General features: G+C 47.9%; 1 protein-coding gene across 5 annotated transcripts in view; it reads right to left on the reverse strand.

The window, feature by feature from the left end:
- GATAD2A (GATA zinc finger domain containing 2A) overlaps positions 1 to 20603 on the reverse strand; it is a 101848-nt gene that overhangs the window by 24627 nt on the left and 56618 nt on the right. For 3 of the 5 annotated variants that reach the window (XM_036093934.2, XM_036093938.2, XM_036093933.2), the window contains exon 3: positions 12036 to 12304. The exons of 1 other annotated variant lie outside the window; for it this stretch is intronic. In XM_036093934.2, coding sequence (XP_035949827.1) covers positions 12036 to 12304 — 269 coding nt within the window. The remainder of the gene's footprint in view (positions 1 to 12035; positions 12305 to 20603) is intronic. One more of the 5 variants, XM_036093936.2, reaches the window with a different exon arrangement.

Genomic DNA, 20603 nt, shown 5'->3' on the forward strand with positions numbered 1-20603 from the left:
TCCTCCTGACACATCATGGCCCAAATGGCTTTCTCTTGCTGCCAAAGTTGTGTTTTTAAAAGTGAGACATACTAAAAATTTCATAGGACTCACCCCACAGATACCCCATAATTTCCCTATAAGATCTATTCAATTATAAGCCGACAAAATTCGGTAACCCTGTTCTTGTGGCCGTAAAAGCAGCAACTGGACAGGCTCTGCAGTTACCCAATTCACAGAGAATATGGCACCATCCAGGGGAGCCTAGACACCCTGCATCTGCAGATGGGGAGGCCAACCATAGACTTCCCTTGGAAGTCAGCTGGGTGCCCCAGGCTCCCAATGCCAGGACACTATCCTGTCCATCTTACACCCCATTCCCCCCATACCTCCATTCTCCAGGCAAAGGCATCTCTCCCTCCTCCCAACACGTCCACCTCCACCCTACCCTACCGTTCAGGTGTCCCACAAGCTTCTGGGCTCCACCCAGGCCCAGAGCATTAACTCTCTCCTCTCCAGAGGGCGCCACATGGCCCGCCCTTCCCACCCGCTCCAGGAGGTGCTCCATGGCCCTGCTCTGACCACCACTGTGGGCCTTCTCAGACCCTCTCACCAAACCCAATGGCTCAGAGACCTGGAGCCCCTGAGCATCCCAATTTCTGGGATGTGAGCTCCCTAAAATATGCTACCCAAATCACTCTTTCCCACACTGCCCATGGACACTGCCAAGTCCTCTTGAAGGAAGGTAATGTGCTGTGTGCCTGGACTGGTTGTTTTCTTTAGAGTGTGGTTGTGTTAAAAGTTGCTTCTGAAAGCTATCAAGGCCCTGCACTGAGGAACTCTGCATCGTACTAAGACCGGAACAAAGCTTTTCAAAGTGGTTATTTACATCCCAACTATTTTTAAGATTTAAGCTCTAAAAATAAGCAGTCTTACGGCTTGGGACCCAGGGAAGGGGATTAATAACGTCTGGTATGTCTCCCATCTCCACCCATCAGACACTCCCCACCTCCTCTCCCACCCCACCCCCAGGCAGGCCCCTCTCACTGACATCTAGGCTGCTTCGGCCATAAGGAACTCAGCGTCTGTGAAGGCAACTGACCCTGCTGCCACCACCTGCCTCCTACAGGGCTGTGTGACCATTCACCTGCCCTCTTCTCCCTCATTCTTGGACATCCATAAGTCCCAAGGCTTCTTCCTATTATCACACTGACAAACATTATTAGACCACGCTGGGAGCTTCTAAGGCTTAAGAACGACCAGCCCCACTTCAGAGGAGACAATGAGCTTCACCAGGGTGGAGTAAATGATCCCAGGCCACATGGGGATGTGAGTGGAATCAGGCTGCTGGACACCCATTTTCTTTTTCCCACCTGCTACTCCCCTCAGATTCACAAATTACAATTCACATGCTCATCCCTCTGAAGAAACAAAAAACAAAAAAACCACCTTGGAAATCTCTTGCCATCAGGCCAACTCTCCTTTTTCTTCAGGGCACTTTCAACTGAGAAAAGTCTTCTCAAGGTCTGACTTCTGCTTGCCCCACCTGGAGTCACAGAGCACCCCCCCCTTCGTCCCACTGTTTCACCAGGCTAGGTGGCCACGAGGGACATGACGGGATCCCTCAGGCCAGTGTGCTTGCCATCCCCCCCAACCTTCCAGGTTTGTTACGGTTCTGGTACAGACTATTTTCAATACAGCAGAGAAATGGCTGCAAGATACAGAGCAAAGCATATGAAAGTAGTTTTAGCATAGCAGAAGGCTGGTCAGAGCCCTCACGTACTTCGCAGGCAAAACACTTAAATGACCTGCTACAGCAGCCAAGGCACCAGTCACAGGATGAGGAGTCTGTCATCATGTGACAAAGCACTAGCAGGAAGATGTACTGAAGAGGTATCAGAAACTTCAACTGCAGGGGCGCCTGGGTAGCTCAGATGGTTAAGCGTCTGCCTTCGTCTCGGGTTGTGATCCCAGGGTCCTGGGATCGAGTCCCGCATCGGGCTCCCTGCTAGGCGGGGAGCCTGCTTCTCCCTCTGCCTCTGCTTCTCTCTCTCTCTCTCTCTCTCTGACTCTCATGAATAAATAAATAAAACATTTAAAAAAAAAAAAGAGAAAAAAAACTTCAACTGCAGATTTAAACCAAATAATTTCAAGGTAAGAAAATGATCTGTTTAATCTACAAATCTGCCCAATTCACACATGTGTAAAGAGTTCATGACTGCTAAAGGATGAGTGTTTACAGGTGCTTACTTCACTGACTGTACATAGTGGCTTTCTGATTCCTGTCGGGGCCACCACATCCCCAAGAAGGCAGGCACTACCCAATGAGAAAGAGACAGACACTACCCAGTGAGAAAGAGACAGACAGCCCCTTCATGGCCAGAGGAAAGTGTTATAAAGGCAATGGGCAGGTGGCTTCTCACCTGTCATCAGGCTGGCTTACACCAGGCCCCATGTGAGCTGGGTCTCTCTGGGAGTTAGAAACAGGACACCCAGAGTCTGTCACTCTGATAGCCCAGCATTACCTAATGAGTTTTAGAAGTATAGGTGAACCCCTCATAATTCAATTTCAAATCTGGGATAAAGATATGGTTCAGAATAGAGGCAGGTGGACAGAAAGAATTGGGATGAGGAGCCTACAGGGAAGGGATAAAGCAGAGAATGACACAAGAGAGGCCACAGCCAAGACAGGGAAGGAGGCACAGAACCAGGAACAGATTTCAGAAGGAACATACCTCTTGGTTCCCATACACTAAACACGGTAAGAAAAGCATGCAGGCCATGGAGATTTCTAGTTGGAGCTGCTCCCTGAGACTGCCCAGCCTCTCCTGGAAGTCACCCAGCAGTAAAGACAAAGAATTAGCAAGTAAAAGCAGCAGCCAGGCCACAACAGGTGCTGGGGAGGGGCTGGGCTCCAGGGAGCCTTCCACAAGAGTGCAGGAGCCCCCAGACTCTGGGAAGTGGTGGTCACAACAGAAGGAAATAGGCTTTTGGCTAAGGGACTTCCAAAGCTCTCACATGTAAGGGGGGGGGGGGCATTGCAGGGGTCCAATCCCTATGAGGAAGATTGTCAGAGAGCCAGGGTGAGGGCCACAACCACACCTACCCAGGCTGTGCAAGAACCCAAGCCATCACACCCACAGCTGTGTCACATTCACCCAACTCACTCAAGAACACACATTCCAGCAGACAGCTGGCCAAGCCAGGCACAGCTGTGATGGAGCATGGTCCTGAGAACAGAGTAGGTGGGGGCTCAGGTCAGTACATGGCTGGCAAGGACCCCATTTCCATCCCCACACGGGCAGCCAGGGCAGCAATGATCACCCTTCTATCACCGTGGGAAAGAGGTAACAGTCACACAAGCAAGCCAGGACCTGGACCCAGGCCTCTCTATAGACCCCATGGCTAAATTTGTAAAGAATGATGATATCAAATTGAGAATGAAGCAACTGAATCCCCATACCTGTGAGTAAAACAGTCCAGACATTTTGTGGGGGGAAGGCCTGGCAGTTTCTTTGAAATAATTGAACATGCACGTATTCTGTGACCCTGCAATTCAACCCCTAAGTATTTAGCAAGATAAATGAAGGATTGATGCCCACGCAAAGACCTGTAGGAATGATCATAGTAGCTGCACTCACACCAGCCCCAAACTGCAGACTGCCTGGTGTCTGTGGACAGGTTAAGTGGGTACAGTGTGCATAACCACACAGGAGACATTCAGCAAAATGCTACATACAACAGGGATGAATCCCAAAGCACATGGAGTGAGAGAAGCCAGACCCCACTGAGCACATGCATGATTCCATTTCTAGAATCCACTTCTGAGAAGAGGCAAGATTAGTCTAGGGTGAGAGAGTATACCCAATCAAGAAGGACAGGAAATGTATAAATGGCTCCTTTTTATGGTGACTACTAGGTTCTGTATCCTGATAAGGCTTTGGACCACACAGGTGAAAAACACACCAGGAGACACTCGCTGGGCTTTACCTCCTTACAGGGCAGGGAACCCCAGTTTTTATTCTTCCTCTCACAAAAGGCTGCTTGTAAAAGAGCATCTGCCAAACAACAAGAACTCAACCTATGACCTAGGGAGTCATCTTGGATAAGTTAAAGGATACAGCCCTCTACCTGCAGGCCCCATTTCTACATAGAACAGAACAAGGCCATCCACATAATCCCACATTATAGACAATAGGTGCACCATCATGTTACTTTCAGATTCATTTTCGCTTTGTAAGAGAACTCAGGCATTGACATGTGTAGGATGATGTGCCCGAACACAACACACCACTGCAGGACAACCAAGCCCTGTTTTAATACCAAATGAGGAGTAGTGATGTCCCTGGGCACAGAAGAGGTAACTAGTTTAAAGATGTGTCACCCCCATGACACCCTTGGTGAATGCCAAAGTCTCTAAAGAAAGATGGGACAGTGATTCTGTCATCAAGAACACCAGCTTTAACAAAAGGGCCCTGCTTTGCAGGCCTGGTAAACAGGGGGTGCTTTTAGTGCATTTTTAGTCTATTTAAGTTCGCAAGTGCTTGACTGAGGGAGGTGGAAAGCCAGAAAAACTAAAGCCTAGAACAGCTCTAATGGCTCAGATGTTACTGCCAGTAGGCCATGGACCCCTCAGTGGCAGATAGGAGCCCCTTCTACGCAGAGGGCAGGCCCTTGGTCCGAGTGAAGCTCTGAACTGTAGCAAATGAGATGCATGATGCAAAGAGGGATGGGGAGAGAGGAGGGAGACATGTAGCTACCCACAGGCCACACACCCCAATAGAACCCAGGATGGGAAGTCATCAGAACATCTGCCCCACATCCACTGAGGCCCACGTAGCAGGCTATCGAGAAGTGGAAGCTGGCCTACTTGTCTGCCCCTGCCTCACCCATGGGACCCAGGGAGCCTCAGCTATGTTTCCTCCCAGGTAAAATGAGGAAGTAAAGATAGGTCTGCTTTGGTGCCTATGGACTTCCATCCCCAGTGAGCCATACCCCTTAACCTCTAGTCTTTCCCCCAAGACCTCTGCACATTGTTTATTACAGTACACCAGAAAGTAGCTGTGATCAGATCTTGTCCTATCCTTTCTATCCCCAGGGACCACCACCGTGCAGGCCACAGACTCAGCCTGGTCCTGGCCTGTTAACAACCCAGGGAGGGCTAACGTCCCAGAAAAAGGCATATACAAACACGTTTTCAGTAAAGCATGGGGGTGGCTGTTCATGAAGCCCCCACCCCACAAAGGCCCAGAGTGATAAGACACCCAGTCCTTACCTTTCAGGTGCAGAACCTCTAAAGAAGAGGTTCATGTTTTATTGAATTAAATGCTCCTCCACCCAAAAGGAGGGGGGAAAAGGGTTGTTCTCCCCTGTGCGTGGCCCAGATTATTTCTAAAGATCAATGACTTGTAAAACAAAGAGACTCTCTATAGGAAAGTACAGGAGTAGAATCTACTTATCACAGAAACAAAACAGAGAACCCAACATAGCTTTCTCTGCCTGCCCCAACTCTAGCCTCTTCCAACAGTCCTGACTTGGGGTGGGGAAGGCAGCCGCTTAACCACCTAACCAGGGGTAGGGGGAGGGAAGGCATGTGCCCATGACCTTTGGGTTAGTCTCACAAGATTAGCAGACTCAACTTCCACCTCTGTGGATTTTTGTTTTACTATGAGCACGTTTATAGATGCCAGAACAGAAACCAAACTATTTTAAACTCATTAATTTTTTTAAATGTCCATATTGAGGTATAATTTACATACCACTAAAATTCATTCACTGTAGTACAATTCAATGATTTTTAATAAACTTAGAGTTGTGTAACCACTACCACAATCCAATTTTAGAATACTTCCACCACCCCCAAAAAGTTCCCTTGTGCCCATGAGATGTTAATCACTGCTCCCAGCCGCCCCCACCCCGGCCTCAGCAACCACTGATCACTGTCACTATAGTAAGTCTGTTTTGGACATTCCCTGTAGATGAAATTATACAACATGCAGTCTCTGGGTCTGCTGTCTCCCCACCAGCATGGCGAGTCTGAGGTTTATCCATGCTGCAGCATGAATCGGGAGTTCATTTTTTAATTTCTGAATAGTAATCAACTGCATGGATATAGCTGTTTTATTTATTCTTGCTTGGCTATCTGGACTGTTTCCATTTTTTAGTTATTAGAATTATGCTGCTATGAACACCCATGTACCTGTCTTTGTGTGGACACGTTTTCATTTCTCTTGAGTATGTTCCTTGGATAGAATGCAGGTCATGCAGTAAGTTCATTTGTAACTTTGTAAGAAATTGCAGAATGTTATGCCGTTTTACATTCCCACTAGCAAAGTATGAGGGTTCCACCTTCTCCACATCCTCACCAACACTTGTTACTGTCTTTTTTTTTTTTTTTTATCAACCATCCTTGAGACTTGTTTTATGGCCCAGCATTTGGTCTACCCTGGAGAATGTTCCATGAGCATGTACAAAGACGTTTTCTGTAGTCACCAGGTACTCTATAGATTCTTATTAGGCCAAATGGGTCGACAATGCTCTTCAAGTCTTCTAGAACCTTATACCAATTTTTAGTTGCTCTACCAATTATTAAGAGTGGAATATTGAATTCTCTAACTATAACTGATAAATTGTCTATTTCTACTATCCTATCAGTTTATGCCTCAGATTTTGGGGCTCTATTCTTAGGTGCATATACATTTATGACTGGTATGTCTCCCTGATATATTATTATAAAATGTTGCTCTTTGGCTCTAGTACTATTTTTTTGGTCTTAAAGTCAATTTTATCTCACATTGATAATAGTCACTCTAGCTTTCCTATGGTTACTTATGGTATAGCTTTTCCCATCATTTTACCAAAGGATAAAGCATCCTTAAATCTAAGGAGTGTCTTTTATAGACAATATATAATTAAGCTGGATCTTGCTTTTTTTTTTTTTTATCTAGTCTGACAATCTCTGCCTTTCTAATTGGGGTGTTTAGACCACTCACATTTAACACAATAATTGATATGACTGTATTTACGCGTGCCATTTTGCTAGTTGTATTCTACACACATTCCTTTTTTTTTTTTGGTTCCTCTGTTCCTCATTGACAGTCTTATTTTGTGTTAAACATTTCTTAGTGTACCATTAAATTTTTCTGATTTTTTTTGAATATATGTATTTTTATTTTATTTATTTATTTATTTGACAGAGAGATAGAGAGAGAGTACAAGTAGGCAGAGAGGCAGGCAGAGGGAGATGGAGAAGCAGGCTCTCTGCTGAGCAGGGAGCCTGATGCGGGGCTCAATCCCAGGACCCTGGGATCACAACCCAAGCCGAAGGCAGCCGCTTAACCAACTGAGCCACCCAGGCGCCCCCTGATTTCTTTTTTTTACTATAAAGTTATTTTTCTTAATAGTTGCTCTAGAGATTATAATAATCATCTTATTAATTTACCACAATCTGCTTCAAATTACTAATTTGATTCCGGTAAAATGTAGAAAAACTTTACCCCAATGAAGCTCCATTTCATTCCTCCTGTTTTGTAATATTATTGTGTGACATATCTGTCACCATTATAAACACAACAGATTTTTTTATGCCTTTGGTCAATTTACAGAGAGCTGAAATGGTTATTTTTGTCTATTATGACCAATGTTAGTTGCAGTTAACACTTTATACAACGTTATGTGTTTTAAGAAGAAATGGGAATAAAGTCTTTTATATTAGCCCACATATTTACCATTTCCAGTGCTCTTTTCTTCCTGGGAACCTAAGTTACCAACATGTCATTTTCTTTCAGCCTGAAGACTGGCAGGTCTGCCAGTGACGGATTCTTTTGGTCTGTATCTGAAAATGTCCTTTTTGCCTTCATTTCTGAAGGAGTTCTGCTGGACAGAGAATTCCAGGTTGACAGTTTTCTTCTTTGAGTACTCTGAATATCATTCAACTCCTTTTGGTTTCCATGATCTTGGGTGAGAAGCTGGCTGTTAATCATATTAATGCTCCCCTGTATATGATGAGCCCTTTTTCTCTTGCTGCTTTTAAGATTTTCTTTTCCTCTGGCTTTTAACAACTTGACTATGATGTGTCCAGGTATAGATCACTTTGTATTTCTGCTACTTAAGGTTTGTTGAGCTTCTTGGATGAGTGAGAATTCTCCTCACATATGTTTTTGCCCATTATTTCTTCAAATAGTTTTTCTGTCTTGCCCCAACCATGACTGCAACCTTGGGCTAACAGAGCCATTGTCCTTCCTTCCCCATTTGCCCATCTCTAAGACTGTCACTTCAACCAATAAGGCCACAGGCCCAGGGCTGCTGCCCAGAACTCTCTTAAACTGAATGAGCCTCATCTCACTCCTGCAGAGAAGGGGTTGGTCTTCACAGCCTGTACCTGCCAGGCAGAGGTTCCCTAACAGTAGAACTGGGGAGAGGGCATGGAAGGAGCACCAGGCTAAATGCCACAGATTCTCACTATTCTTACCCAAAGTTCAGTAGTTCCTTAAGCACAAACACTTCTCAGATTATTGTATGCCTCTGGTCAATTTCCACAGTGCTGAAATGACTGACATTTTTTGGCCAATTTTGTCCTGTTTTATAGTTGGGGGGGGTGGGGTTTGAAAATCTCTCCTCACTCAATCACTGCTGGAAATTACCCTCCAGCTTTGATTTATTTTGAAAATAAAATACACACAAAGTGGGAGCCTAGGTCAGAAAAGCTGCCAGAGATGGAGAGGGGAACTGTAGAGAGGCAAAGAACTGACTTTTACTCTTTTGTCTGCCTATGTATGCTACACATCACCCCAATGTAGTTTTAAAAAAAAGTTTTATCTTGGTGATTTTAATTTACCAGCCACTTCCTTAAAGAAAATTATCTCTCTTAGAAGCCACCAGAAACTCCCTTTAATCTTCAAAAAGCCCAATTTGAGTCATAAAACAGCATAAGGGGCATCTGGATTAAATGTCTGCCTTCAGCACAGGTCATGATCCTGGGGTCCTGGGATCAAGTCCCGCGTCTGCTTTTCCCTCTCCCTCTGACCTTCCCCCCGCTCATGCTTTAACTTGTGCAAGACGAGTAAAAAAAATCTTAAAAAAGACAGCGTGAAAGAAAACGAGGCAGTTGTAAAACAGAGCCAAACAGAAATTCCAGACACAGAATACTATGCAGCAATGAAAATGAACTAACTACTGCTAAACTCAACAACATGAGTTAATCTCACAAACACAATGTTGAATGAAAGCAAGTAAAGGGTACAGACTGCATAATACCATTTATTTAAAGTACAAAACCAGGGGCGCCTAGGTGGCTCAGTCATTAAGCGTCTGCCTTCGGCTCAGGTCATGATCTCAGGGTCCTGGGATCGAGCCCTGCCATCGGGCTCCCTGCTCAGCGGGAAGCCTGCTCCTCCCTCTCCCACTCCCCTTGCTTGTGTTCCCTCTCTCGCTGTGTCTCTCTCTGTCAAATAAATAAATAAATCTTTAAAAAATAATAATAAAGTACAAAACCAGGAAAAACTAATCTATGCTGTTAGAAGCCAAGAAACTGGTTACCCTTGGGGTAGTGACAATAAACAGGCATAAGGGGGCTCCAAGGTTGTTTCTTGATTCTAGCTACAGGGATGTGTTCAAGTTTGTGAAAATGTATCAAGTGGCACCATTCTGTACTTTTCAGTATGTGTCCTATACCTCAATTAAAAAAACAAAAATGAAATTCTCTCAGAACCATCTAAAATTGGCATGTTGGTCTTATAAGATTCAGTGAACCTGAAGCAAAAGAGCTTCAACCCAACTAAACTGTGGTTAGTACAGCTGTGCCTTTTGATCTGCCCAATGTGGGATTTCACACTAACCTGGGAACCAATGGAACAACCACACCATGATACAGGGAGGTTCCTAAAGGGATGTTCTCAAGCCAGATGCTCTCAACAAGGATTCGAAGACTGCCTATTTCTAACACAGAAACTGGGGCCACGCAATCCAGAACAGATTACAGTTTTAGAATGGCTGTGGGGTATACCTGATCCTACGATTTTTGCCAAAATTCAAAACTGTACTTCTCAAATTAAACAGAATATTCTATGTGGGAACTCAGGGACATACCAGCTCTACATGTGGACATTTTATTTTGAGTGAAGACTGAAGGATAGTTGCCACCAACACTTCCTCCCCACACTAGGACCAATTCTGGGTACACATCTGTCACCCAATAACCTGCAAGGCAGAGATTATCACCCATTTTACTGATGAAGAAACAAAGACTAAGACCATCTGCTCAAGATCAGTCAGGGAATATGATGTGACCCCAACTCTGACTGCCGGCCACCAAAGCCAAACTCTTTCCACACTCTCATACTGCTCCATGAGTGCCCTGGGGCGTCTCTAGTCCTGTAGGATCACCCCTGCCCTGTATGCCTGGGTTAATCTCTAATCCCTGCTCCCTGCATTCTTTGTGTCATAAGGATATCATCCCCATCAACCTCAGAAAACATCACATTGTCCAAGTGACCTTGGGTTGGAAGCCAATAGGTATAATGGAGAAAGTCTGGAAGCAAGAGGCCCAGAGGCCAAATGTAGCCCCAGGCTGTATCAACAGAAAGATCTGGTAATCTCTCCCTCACAATCCACTGGGCTGCCCTGCAGAGGAGAAAGGTAATTACAGAAGAAAATGCACACCAGGAGCCCAGGAACACAAGAACCCAGCAGATCTTCACAAACATGGGCTCTTCCTCCTCCTCAGCTACCTGAAACACTACTGAGGACCAAGTCAGATGGAGGGAAAGGAGGCCCAGACTTACAATTTTATTTCTGAAACTTTCAGAGAGGCCTCTGGTTTTAGAACAGGGACAGCAAAAAGCAGAGCCAGACAGAAAAAGGCCTTTTGGGGTAGCAGAAACAGAAAGTACCCCCACCCCACTTTGAATGCTTCCCTAATAGAAGGGGTTGGATTTTCCCATTTATCTCAAAGAGGTTAAGAATTGTAAAAGCTGAGAAATGTCAGGCCAGATGACCTCTGAAATCCTTAGGATTCTGAAAATCTGGGCTCCAAAATGAATTTAACATGAAGACTGCAGGGTGGAGTCATCCCTGTGTGGGTTAGTCAACACTCATGGGAAGAGAAGGTGCTCCCAACTTCCCTGGCTCTGCACCTGCTACCCTCACCCGCACCCCCAACTCCAGGCAAACAGACATGGAAAGGAGTCTGTAGGGAGGACTAGGGGGGTAGTGAGGGAGGGCCAGGAGGCCAGGCCTATACCCACACACCCATTGTGGCATATCTGGCTCATAAGACATCTAGGTGTGAACATTCTGGAGAGAATGGTTCTCTCACCAGAGCTCCAAGGGGAACAGTGACAGCAGATGCTAGGCCCAGATTTCTCTTTACAAGAAAAGAATGTTTCTGAGTGAAGAAATTGGGGGGAAGGGGGGTACAACAGGAACGACACTGAGTCTTAATTCTTTCAAGTTTTTTCCTTAAGAACCTCACAAAGCTGAGGATCAGGAAAGTTACTCTTGAAAGTAATCAGTACTGACTAAGGAGAAACCAAAACACCACACCACAGAAGACTTGAACAGAGTGACCTCCTCCTTCATAATGTGCTGCCTATAAAGAGTGGTGGCACATGTGCGAGGTATCCCTGAGCTGGCCTCCAGACTCTGCCCCCAGGCCAGTGACCCAGAAAAAGTGCAGAACCCCTGCCCTCCTGAACCCCAGATCTACAGAGCAAGGAGATATATTCAAATTAAAAACTCCCAAGTTTTCCTACAAACCAAAAGCACCAGTTGAACAGACAACAGGTATGAATTTAGTGAAGACTTGCTGCCTTACAGGAGAGCTGATGGAGAATACTACCCCTCCTCTTGCGAGAATCACACCCTCTGCCACTGACATCCAGGCCCCAGTGGGGAGGTCTGTCCAGGACAGCACAGCAATGCCAGGACTGGAACCCACAGCCATCTCCACCATAACTCACCCAAAGCTGCTTCCTGCAGGCCTGAAGGGAAGCCTCATCCCCATATTCTCACCACCTCTTCACACCCAGGAGACCTGGTTCCAGGTTCCTCCTGCTCACCTGTATGAGGTACGCATGTCCACGGGCCCGTCACCCGCCTGCCCTTCGCATCTGCCCATGGTCGTCACCTCTGCCCCCCTCAGCAACCCTTGGGCTGGGCCTGCTCCTGGCTCAGGCGTCACTCTCATGTCTCCGTCAGTGTTTAAATCTGAAGACAACAATCCTCTCTCCATTTTTATTTTCTTGCTTTCCACATCATCCTCTGCTGGGTCCCGTTCAAGCGCTCGTTTCTGACTCCGTGTTCGGCATGCTTCTTCAGTCATTCTGAACTTTGGGAGAAGGAGAAAACATGACATTTAAACTTGGCACAACCAAGTTGCTACCTTCTTAGAAACTTCTCAGAGTGTCAGCTTGGAGAGTTTTCCTTGCCACATGCTGTTAGCGGAAGTAGGCATAACAAATGCAGGACCCACAAAGTGTGCCCAGGACCTTTCTTCACTGCCTGGGGAAGGCTGGGCAGGATCAGTGGAGCATCTGGGGAGCTGAGACATGTGGGGACCTGGACAGAAACAATGGAAAGTGGCTGCTTATCAGAAGGAAAAGGAATTCTCTGTGCTCCAGACTCAAAAGCAAATAGAGGAAAACTGTTCTAGATCTGAACTCCCTGCCTACGGGATTCTGAGTACCTGCCCTGGATTGGAGGTGTCTGGAATCCGGCAAAGGGAGACCACGCTGTCCCAGGAGCAGGGTCACTGCCCAGGTCCAGCCCCGCACTGCACTGACTCAGGTTGACCCTTCTTTTCCCCTTTAGTGAGGGACAGCCTCCTCACTCCCTGCTCACCTCTGGGGGGTGAGAGGTGGGGGTCACGTTTAACCCTCTGACTGCCAGTAAGGTAAACTTTGAGTGGGGTGAGAGCTGGCCTGTCACCGAGCCAGCACCCTGTACCTGCAGCACACACATATCTTGATTTAAAGAAAGAAAAGAAGAAAAAAAACAGCTGAGTCAGTTTTTGATCCCATGACATCACTGGGCTCCACATGACCCTTCCCAGGATTCAGTCTGAGAGACAAAGCACTTTCCAGAAAACCAGTCTGAACCGGTTCCAGACAACAAGCTGAAGTGTTGTTAACCCTCACGGAGACAGGACGGAGGACAGCGCAGTGATGTCTGTCTGCAGGGAGGCTGCTGGCATTCCACAACAGAGTCTGGGACACAGGCACTCGCTCTTAAAGGAGCCACTCCAAGCCCAGCCTTGATGTCCCAACAAGGCAGGACACAGGAAATAAGACTGTAAGAGTCAGGGTCTAAAAAGCCAAGCCAGAGTTCATGAGGGGACAAAAAAGAATTTAGCTGCCAGGCTCTAGTAGAATTCCCAAAGTGCCAGTTCTACACAGGATAACAGGCATTCACACCTACCAACATGGGCCCCTCAGAGAATCTCAATTCATGCCTGTGGTGTGCCTACACTGAAGGCACCTGTGTCCCCAGGCACAGGCTCTATCTGTGTCCACAGGCAGGGCATCTGGCACCTCAGTTTCCTCATCAGTGAATACCCTGGGAGGCCTGTCCTGGACAGGGCCAGTCATCCCCAGTCCTGGAGCCCACCTTCTGGGAGGCTGGGGGCAACACGGGGCAATGAAGGGGCCACATCATCATATATGGGATACACTCCTGAGATGACTCACTCACAATCTTCTTTAGGAGCCAATTCCACAAATGAGCAATAGTGCAGGGCCTTGCCTAAGTGGCCCCTTTGGTGGACTTAAAGTGAAAGGAAGGAAACGGACAGCTGCTTCATGCTCCTGGCTCAGAAGGCAGAGTGTCCCATATACACTCGTTAGGCCAGTGTGGCCTGGCCAGGGCACTCAGGTATCTGCTCCTACAGGCAGTCCAAATGGGTCAAAATGAACAAGTCTCCTGGTGGTCATGTCACCCCCAGAGTGCTCCCCACCCATGCTAAAGGAGGATGGGGCTGGAGAACTCTGAAACTCAAGGGCATAGGATATCAACAAGACCTCCATCTGCCCCCAACCCTTCCTGGCATCCTAGCCTGTGCCTGCCACCCACCCTGTACCAACTGCTCCATCCCAGTCACCCCTCAAAAAACCCCCCATCCCTGCCTCCCATTCTCTGTGTGGATATGGTCTCCTAACTGGCTCAGAAAAAGCAAGGAATGCCCCCATGTCCCTCTTAGCCTAAAGCTCTATGGCTTCTGTCCTTTCCTATGCCTTCACAACAAACCCTGTCAGCCTGCTCACTGAGTCTATCAGTCCTGTCTCTGTGAGACTGCAGATAAGTCACTGCCCTGAGTGTCAGTCACCCTCCCCTCCCTCACTGTGGACACATGGGTCATCTTTCCTTGGGGACTCCTAAAACAGGAGCTCCTTGAACATTTGGGAATTAGACAAGAGGAACAATTTCAGTAGCTGCCTTGGACAGCAGGTAGCTGTGCTCCCAGGACCAGAAAGGAGCTTGTCAAGATCAAAGAGGAGAGGAGATGAAACCAGAAAAGAGGGAAAGAGGGCCCCCACTAGAGTCAGAAGAAATTCTGTCCCTAAGGGAAAAGCTCCCAGTCTGGCCTGGTACCCACTGGAGAAGAGGGAATGAGGTGGATGCGGGGGATGCCCTCCCCAATCCTGTACTCAAACTCCCCCATGCTTCCCCACTCTGCCTCTGCTCCAGCTTGGCACCCTCACCCACACACCCACCCACCCACCCTGCCAGCCAGCAGTCTCTGGCCTTGTAAGCTCCAGGCTCCAATCCATGAAACTCATCCAAACCCAGACCCTACATGAAGTCCTTCCTCTCAACTGCCCACAAAGATAAGGAGAAGGGGGAGAACCAACAACCAGATTGCTGTGTGCCAGGTCATCAGACTGGCAAGGTAGTGCCCACATGACCTCACTTCATTGTCACTGGTGTAAAACAAGAAATGGCAAAGGGCCAGAGCAGAGCCTCACACCCACAGGGCTGCTCCTTCCAGCCCCAGTGACCACCCTGGGTCATAGGGCCCCCCACAGCACCCCAGTTTGGGTAGCTGATCAGGGTCCCCAGCAGAGGGCATGGAACATAGCCTGTTTATGCTCTGTGTGCAGTGTCAGGGTAGCTCACTCTGAAGCTGAGGGGCTGGAACCCTGCCAACCCTAGGCCCAGAACTAACAGCCATCCTGGCAGCGCACACATGCCCTGCCCCTCCAGCTCCGTGTCCCTCCAGCTCTGGTGGGGGATTCTTGGGGCGGGGGGGGGGGGGGGGGGGCGCGGGCTGCTACATACCTCCCCCACCACAGAAAGGACCAGCATAGCTGGAGGGGGCACGGGGCTGACCATGGCAGAGGGTGCCTCCAGCTCTGCACCCCATCCCCCGCCCCGCCTTGGGTGGAGCCTACTCCACAGCAAGGTGGTTGCCTTAGAGGCCACATGGGGCATTTGCTCCTGGGGAGGGCAGGTGCTGGTAAAGAGCAGCTCCTCCCTCCTCTCAGCATGAAGGACCAGTAGCCCCCGCACTTTAGGGCTAGCGGCCACCACCCTGCAGGTACGAACCCAGGATCAGCCACAAACCTGTAGGGAAGAAACCAGCCTTGAGGAATGAAGCATGACCTACAGTCTCTGCAAAAAAGCAGTGAGGAAGTACATCAGAATACTTTCTAAAGAGCAGGTGACGAGGCTGGATTACTGTGATAGCAAATTAGGATCTGCTTCAAAATCCCTGGCCAGTAAGGGTAGAATGAAGGGAAAGACAAGAGAGGTTCTACCACAAGCCCATTCAGGAATGGCCAGCCCACAAAGAGCAGCTCTTTCTTACTGAAGGGGGATCCTGTGCTGGCGCTACATGCAGGCAGGGGCAGATCCTGACAGCAGCATACCCACTGTAAAGATGAGGCTCCCAGGACTGCAAGGCAGCCTAAGGCACAGGATGCTACCCAGGAAGCAGGGCTAGAACCCAGGTGGCCTCAGCCCCTCCTCACTCTCTGCAAACACAACCAAGCCAAGCAGAGCCTGCTCTAATACAACCTCAGACAGGGCTGGGAGAGCAGAGAGGTGGGCAGGATGAAGCCCTTCCTCACTCCAAGAAGAGAGGTTGCAACCACACTAGAGGCTACACAGGCACAGCACAGAGCAACCCCAGAACAAAGGGGCCACCAAATCATAGGTGGAATGACGACATGGGGCTTTGGGTCAGTGCCAATTGTAATTGCCTCTACCAAAAGCTACTTTATTTTAAAGATTTTATTTATTTATTTGAGAGAGAGAGAGAACACACATATGCAAGGGGAAGTGGAGAATCCCAAGCAGACTCCACGCTGAGCATGGAGCCTGACATGAGGCTTGAACCCACAACCCCAAGATCACGACCTGAGCCAAAATCAAGAGCCGCCTAACCAACTGAACCACCCAGGTGCCCCTACTTTATTTTAGTAAAATGCCACTGTCTAACTGATCTGAGAACCTCAGGAGAAAAACCTGTCTAAAACAACTCCAAAGGCGTGAATGATATAGAAACCAGAATTTTTAAACAACACTCAGGAGACCAACGGAAAGCACCTGGCACAAGTTGAGCACACAACACCAGTAAACGTCTCTTGATGATTAAAAAAAAAAAAAGGTAAATAAACACAAGTCATGCAGCCATAACCCTAAGGCATTATCATTACTACTATCTATACTTGGAGTGTTATTTATACTACGCTGTTACTAACACACCAGCAGGAATACTACCAGTAACATTCCTGTTCCAGGCATGAGAAAAGTGCTTAGCGATACGTGCTTGGGAGAAGTGACCAGGCCGATGCTCTGAAAAGTGGACCTGGGGTGCTCTTTCCAGAGCTCAGAGAAGAGTAAGCATGAGGAGGTGGGGAAAGAGGGTACCAAGTGTGGCCTGCCCTCAGGGGGAGCATGGATGGGTGGGGGGAGATCCAATTTGTTCTAAAGGATCATCTGGCTGATCTGGCGATAGACTAGAGCTGGGGTGGTGGGGGGAGCAGTCTTGGGAGGCTTCTGTATCTTGTGGATCAGGATGGGAAGGAGACTGAGCAGTGAAGGAGACATGACCAAATACTAAGTATACTTTAGAGGATATGGACAACACAACATGCCAACAGCTGGATGGGAGGCAAAAAAGATCGCTTTGTTTTGTTTGTTTTTGCCTGAGCAACTGGAATGATGGAATTGATTTTCTGAGATGGGGAAAGGGCAGATCTGAGAGAAGGCTGGGAGTGGGGTAGTTTGGACATGCTGAGCATGAGTCTACCAGACCCACGCAGGGAGACTGAGGAGTGTCTGCTGACAGGTAGAGGCCTGCACATGGTGCAGCCACTGTCTTCAGTAGCATAGGGCACCCCTTCCTGTCAGGAAGGAAGAAGGGCCTGTGATGCATCCAATGCCAAGCTGGGTGACAATAAGATCCAGACACTGGCCTCACTTGGCACTAGCCAATCTCCACACTCAACACACAGGCTCTGCTGGGTGGGCAGTTCCATCAGGACTCCGCTGGGCACCCACCACCAGAGTGCCCCAGAGCAGATGCACAGTGCACGTTGATGTTTGTGTTGTGGTGGTCCTGAGGCTGGGGCTGTGCTGCCCCCCTGCATGGCCTCCCCCTTGTCTCCTGCCTGAACCCAGGAATCCTATCCACCCTCCCCAACAGCCTGAGGAAGCTCAGAAAGATGAGTCCCAGGCCTGTACACCCTCTACCCACCCTCTGGAGGCTCCCCACATTCTTGAGAGTCAAACCCAGGCACCTGAGAAGGGGCCAGGGAAGAGAACAGCTAAGCTGTACTTTGGTGCCAGCAGCCTCTGGCTGACAGGCACATGTCTTCCCTTCCAGAACAGAGACCTCACTCTGTTCAAGTCCTGAGCCACTCCCTGATGCATCTCTCTGAGCGACAGTAGCAGGGATGCAGTGGCTGTGTTCTGGAAGGAACTCACACTAAAGACGCCAGTTCTCAAGTTTTAAACGTCAAACCCTGTTAAGGCCGAGTATAAGGGATGCAATTTAACTTGGGAAATAGAAGGATGATTACAACAGCCAGCCTCTACTATCAGACACAACAGAGAACAGAAGCCAGATCTCAGGGAACTGGCTGAGAGAGCTTGTTACTCTTTGAGCCTCAGTTTCCCTACGCATACCTCATAGACATACTACGTGAAGAGACACATAGTGATGTCAGAAATAACATGAGAAAATCAAATTGCAGAATAGTATAATACCATTCACATGGCTTAAAAAGGCTTTCTTCAGAAAAAAAATACTGAAAAAGCTTATTAAAATCAAAAGTGAAAGAAATTGGGCTAAAAGCCACAGCACTCATTTCTGAGGAATAAATTAAGAAACTTTCACTTTCTGTATTAAACATTTCTGTATGAAATTATTTCTCCTAATGATGACCTCATATCAGTCTTATATTCAAAGAACACAAAGATAAAATGGAGAGCTAGATAAAGTAACACTCCAACATGCAGAGACTGAAAACTGAAAGGACAAGTGTAGTGGGAGTGAGACAAGGGAAGATGGCCCTTTGGAGGGAAATGCTCCCAGGCCAGAGGGAGGGTGTTCTATAATACAGGAAAATCACAAGGCTGGCTCCTCCAATAGGCAGAACCAAGAACATAAGACAACCTTCACTGGACTGAGAGGGGATGCTGCTGAGACCTTCCCATCCATTATTAGCAAGTGTCTATGCAGCGTAAGAGTTCACCCTCTGAGTCACTGAAGAAACTTTCAAGCTCTAAGCAGTAAACCCAAACCCTTCAGCTCATCCCCACAGCCCACCTTCTACCTGGGCTGCCAGTTGTGAATTGGCTGCCAGGCCACGGCATCAGTGTGGGCTCACTCTGAGGGAGTTCCTCATGAGGACTGCCCACAGCAACAATCCTTATACTACTCAGCAGCTTCATCTCTTTTCCAAGCTTGTTGCTAAACTCTTCCATGGAAGAAACTTCATTTTCCCATTCACCTTCATATTCAGTGTGGAGCAAAACAATATGGGTTCAGTACATGCTATTGAGTTAAACCTACATTTCTGTAAATTAGCCTCATGAAATGTATGATTCCTGGGGTTTGCCCTATAGGTCAAAATGAAGCAAACAAGTACTTTCATTAAATACTCTGCGTTCAGGGGCGCCTAGGTGGCTCAGTCGTGATCTCTGGGTCCTGGGATCGAGCCCCACGTCGGGCTCCCTGCTCCACAGGAGTCTGCTTCTCTTGTCTCTTTCTCTCCCTCTGCCCCTCCCCCCCGCTCGTGCTCTCTCTCAAATAAATAAAATCTTTAAATATTTTTGTTTTAATTTATTCATTTGAGACAGATACAGAGAGAGCATGAGGAGGGAGAGAGACAGAGGGAGAGGGAGAAGCAGGCTCCCCACTGAGCCAGGAGCCCGATGTGGGACTCAATCCCAGGACCCTGGGATCCTGACCTGAGCTGAAGGCAGACGCTTAACCATCTAAGCCATGCAGGCGCCCTCAAATAAACAAAATCTTAAACAAACAAACAAACAAAAACACAAACCTCTGCGTTTGGACTTTCTGAAAGCTGAGTGTACAGAGATAGAGTCTCACAGACTGAGGCTGAGAAACAGGAATCTGGGGAGACGGTCTAGGCAGGAGAGGGCCAAGCCACTGAGGGAGGGTCTCAGGCAGAGGAAGGGAGCCACATGAATCCTGTGCTACAGGTTTGCTCAAAAGGAGAACTAAGTCTTACTACTCACTGACTGAAGCTGGATTCTTAACCCTCAGGGATCTGAAATCCTAAGATATTCCAAAAATACAGGTGTTTTCTCTCTTGTACACCATCAAGAAGGCACTAGGCCCAGCTGCCTGGCTAGGAGCTCCTTGGGCCTTCAAAGACCTAGACTAAGAGGATGCTAGGGAGACCCTCCCTGCAGCATTCCTGTGACCAGGGTGGGGGTACACCCACACATGCTGGGGGGTGATAGCTGACACTCACCACTCACTCAACAAGCCTCTGCTTGTTGAAGATGAGCATGTCACCCAAGGTGGGGAAATCCAAGTCTAGGTAGGCGAAGAGTCTGGGCCTGAAACCCAGGTCCACCATTCCTTTCTACCTGGCACTCTCACAAGCTGCCCACTGTGAACATTCCACTACATAGTCAAAAAGCCTTTTGTTAACTCATGTTTAAACAGTTTGTTTTCATCTAGAGTGACAAGCACATGGTAGGGCTAAAATGATGCATGGGCTAGTGAGGAGGAAGATAAAACAGCCATCCTCAAAGGAGAGGGAACTGAGCCTCAGGGAATTAAGATTTGCCCTGCCCAGGGCCAGGACAGGGAAGACCCTGCAGCCAGAAGCTAAAGGAACACCCCATAGTCAGATGTCACCACCACCCACCAGGTAACAGGCTACATGACAGCTGGGCCTCAGTGTCAATGTTCCTGTATGTCCCTAGCTCTGGAAGAGAAGAGTGCCTGCCACACAGCAGACAGACAACAGGTACCTGATGAATGAACAAATATAAGTTTTATGGAGAGGAGCTCCCAGTAGGGGAAAGGGGGCTGGTCCAGACAGCTCAACCCCGTTTCAACACTGAGATCCTCAGATCATGACCCAAGTTTATTGCTCCCCTGTTGTTAATAGAAATGTGGGGTCTTCTTACTTTTAAGGGCAAAACAC

This window comes from Halichoerus grypus, chromosome 1 (genome assembly GCF_964656455.1).
Source record: "Halichoerus grypus chromosome 1, mHalGry1.hap1.1, whole genome shotgun sequence".
NCBI lineage: Eukaryota > Metazoa > Chordata > Mammalia > Carnivora > Phocidae > Halichoerus > Halichoerus grypus.